At 43.4% G+C, this 3,768-nt stretch overlaps 1 protein-coding gene across 1 annotated transcript; it reads right to left on the bottom strand.

Moving 5' to 3' along the window:
- Positions 1-2,488: 2,488 nt before the first annotated feature.
- LOC125945627 (fatty acid synthase-like) lies at positions 2,489-3,768 on the bottom strand. Its single transcript, XM_049667824.1, has 2 exons — positions 3,554-3,768; positions 2,489-2,602 (listed from the first exon to the last, which is right to left on the bottom strand). The coding sequence occupies exons 1-2, from the start codon at positions 3,692-3,694 to the stop codon at positions 2,489-2,491; spliced, it is 255 nt and encodes an 84-aa protein (XP_049523781.1). The 5' UTR covers positions 3,695-3,768.

Here is a 3,768-nt window from a genome sequence, read left to right as displayed (position 1 = left end):
CCTCTCACGTGGATGCGTCATCAAGGAGTAGTAATTCACTTTTGCGAGACTATCTTTCTGTGTCTTGAAACAGGGGGACCATAATAGTATGGCTTTAAGCGCTGTCATCGGTCATATACCCCTATTGGACAGCGTTCCAAATTTGGCACATAGTGGTTATTCTTTTTTTTAGGCTATTTCAGGAAAGCCGGCGAAGAAAACTATGCACCTAAAACAAGGCCCATAGTTTTCCTGATCTTGAATTAAAATTTCACTGCCATCTCTTGAAAGCTCTCCAAAGTAGAAACGTTTATTTTCTTGAAAAAACGCTTAAAATTATTTTGGCTTATGGGCTCGGTTTGAACATTCGGTTTTTTTTTTAATTTTAAATGTATGCAACAGCAATTAAAAATATTTTTTTCTAATTTTAGGGATAAACAGCAAACAAGAATAAAAAGATTTTTTTTTCATGTACGAAACTGTGGTCTTGGACCGCAAGACGGTATGTGCAATATTTGGCACACTGTGCAAATCTCCGGATGGATGCAGCTGGAGTGAGAGCGTGGACTCGCGCACATTTTACGGGTAGAGAACGCCTCAACAGAGGACGACTGGCGCTGATATTCCCTCTGGAAGTGAAGACTCAGACCCTTTGGACTCAGATGATTATCGAATGAATAATTAAATAAAACAATTGCGGAGAACATTCGCAAATCATAGTAAGGCAGTGTAGACTTTGGCGCGCTTTTGCATTTGACGCCAAAACGGGATCCAAAGCATGTTTTGTTGGCTGGAGGAGCGCTGTGTTGGATGTTCGAGCCGACCAAGTGGGACACTGGCCCGAATTTGACGACAATAGAAAGCGCTGCAAGTGTCCACTTAGCACACAAAAAAATCTTCCGTGCGCTGCAGTAAATGCAGTCAACCTGTGCTTGAATTCAGGAAGCAATTGTTTTGTTCTGTTTCACGAGGCAAGATGGCGCCTCCTTCAGTTGCCATTTTCACTTCACCTAATGCGGAAAAGGTTTCTGTGGATTTGCACAATCTGCCATATTTGGCACATACCGATATCTTTATCACCATGTGTCCAATAAACATAATTTTTTTCAGAATGCTTTCTTTTGAGGAAAAATACAATTACACAGCAAAAAAATTTCCCACACGGTATAATAATTCGTGCAGTAGAGAGATATTTAGACATGTGTCAAAACGTTTGCATTTAGGCCTTGTGGATTTCGTAAGCTAATAAGAGCCAGCTCATTCTTACTTTAATAAATATTTGCGCAAAATGGAATGACTAGCGCAAACAACGGCCACGCAACACAGTAGGCGCTGTTTTCTCAAAGGCCTCCGTTGGATATACGTATAATTCTTTGCAGCTTTTAGTTCAGACACCTGCTGTATTTTTGCAAATGAATACAATTTTTTTTCTAGATGTCGCACTTTTTTAACACATATCTCTATTTATTGTTTTTGCTTTCACTACGAACAAGCTCATTAGGCCGAGTTTGCGCAGTGGACGGCCACGTATTGGGCACACTTTGTGACAGGCAAAAGCGAGAGGGGTGGCTTTACGGACGGTTGGCTTGCAAAGGCTGGTAGTGGGACAAGACACTTCCTCCGGGTTTGAATCCGCCTTTGTGGAGTTGTAGAAACTCCCGTGTTCTGCCTCCTTTAGGTTTTTGTCATTTCTGCAGGTATGCACTATGTGCATTGAGAGTGCATGTTCTACAGCCTAAGCCCAGCATGCTTAACGAATACGGACACAGAGATATGCTAATGATTTCGGAGGATTGCTAAAGTACAATATAAGTAATTACTTTGTTTCATAGATCGCCAGTGAGTTTCGCTGAGAAGTTTGTTGCTGCGGTTTTTAATTGTGCAATATTGTAGAATAGCCAGCGCCTGCAATTTGAGCAGCAATTTAATATAATAACGAGAACGCTTGCGGAGAAGGTAATGGTCATGCAATGAACAATGTAATCAAAATGTATAGACGTAATTTAACGTAGCTTAGGCGGTATCCTAGTTCACAATTAAAGGGAAGAGCTAAATAGACAATGAGATGCGTAAGGCAGAGGATCAGCGGTCTGTTATAGTTACAGAATGGGTGACCAAATGAGGAGAAGGCTGTAAAGAGCGGCAGGGTTACGTGGTTTGAATAAATTAGGAAATTAGCAGGCATTGATTAGGTACAGTGGGTGCAAGGCAAGGGCAATTGTAGTTTTAAAAGATTATCATCTTTAAGGTACTTCACACACATAACTGATCAATTTATAAAAATGTCAGCAGTGCCCATGTCACGATTACTTTCCGCGGTAATGCGGTAATGGAATAAACATAACGACACAACTTATTGCCACCGTATGCAACGAATGCCGACCGATGCCGTATTCGTACACCATCTTTTTTTCGTGTACATAAAAAAATTACTTGATACGGAACGAGAGCAGAAATATCCTGTGTTTATTTTCATCTTTTTTTGTGACTGCACTTTGACGACTATATTTCAGCCCATAACCTGCTGAGTGATGATCGCTGCACATTCTCGAGCTCCTGGGCCCAACACGAAGTTCTCGTGAACGCCTTCGACAATCTTGACCTTGACTCTTCCGTGAAGGCACTGGGAAGTTTGGTAAGGGGAATATAAATGTTAATTGTCGAGAACAGCGTTAACCTCCGTATTTTCCCTATCAAGTTTTCGGCTTACCGAGGATCTACGCAGTGTTTCAATAAGATATGCGGATCTAAGAAAGCTCGTACGCTCGTTGTACGTGCACACATATGACACCTTGGCCTCTGTCCGATTCCATTATTTCTAAACCCAGTCACTAAAATCACAGGCAATGGTTAGCTGTGGTTTCAGGGCCTGCGTGTTTGCTCGAATCAGGTGTAACATTCCGCGGACACAGGGCCAACTGGCTGCGCAACCACCCCAAAACGGAGCAAGCCTCCGAGATCTGCAGCCTGAATCAGTACGACGTAATGTTACCTATACATTATTTACACTGTTTGCTAGCCGCGGGATCAGCGTCCCGGTACAACGCTCGTCTCTGATTCCGCAAGCTAAGATTTCTATCAAGCGCTTTCTCCCAGAGTAATCCCATTCAAGCTGCTTCTCAGGTTATCTTTTCTTTTTCTTGTCAAATTACGAAACATGTGCCAGATCGAAAACAATGCATCTCCTTTATACTAGAAGCTCTACTTCTTATGGCTGATTACTAGATGTGGTTTGGCGTCCAACAGGAGCACAACGCCTGCAATAGACGCCGCAGCGGCGAACCCCAGTCTTCGTGGTCATTGAGTGAGATTCGTTCCCGTTGGCCTGAGTGCGGTGATACAATATGCTTGTTATTTTAATTAGTAAGCGAATGTTACTTCAATTTATACGGACAAAAAAACTACGAACCTTAATTCGTGTAATTGCCTATTGCACTGTACCTTGCCATTGCTATCAATGCTTCGCCTTTCGGGTAAAACTTCGAGTGTTTTGTTTTTACCGCAATGCTGACAAAAAGCGTACGCGCTCCGTGGAACAAACGCGCACCCCGCGAGACACAAGCATTTAACTCACTTGGGAGAGGCCGTAGTCGGTTGGCAATTTCCACGTCGACTTGCGTGGACTGGACGGCTTGACGAGCACGGCATCGCCTTGAAACTTCGCGTGGGGCTCGTAGTTGGTAGCGACGGTGACGAACTCGTAGAATGCGCGCATAGCCGTTGTCACGTCCTGTCGTCTTGAGCGAAGTTTCGGGAATGCCTTGAAGAGGAGGTCAGCGACGGCGTCTA

This window comes from Dermacentor silvarum, chromosome 5 (genome assembly GCF_013339745.2).
Source record: "Dermacentor silvarum isolate Dsil-2018 chromosome 5, BIME_Dsil_1.4, whole genome shotgun sequence".
NCBI classification, from domain to species: domain Eukaryota; kingdom Metazoa; phylum Arthropoda; class Arachnida; order Ixodida; family Ixodidae; genus Dermacentor; species Dermacentor silvarum.
This window is presented reverse-complemented; position numbering and strand designations above follow the sequence as displayed.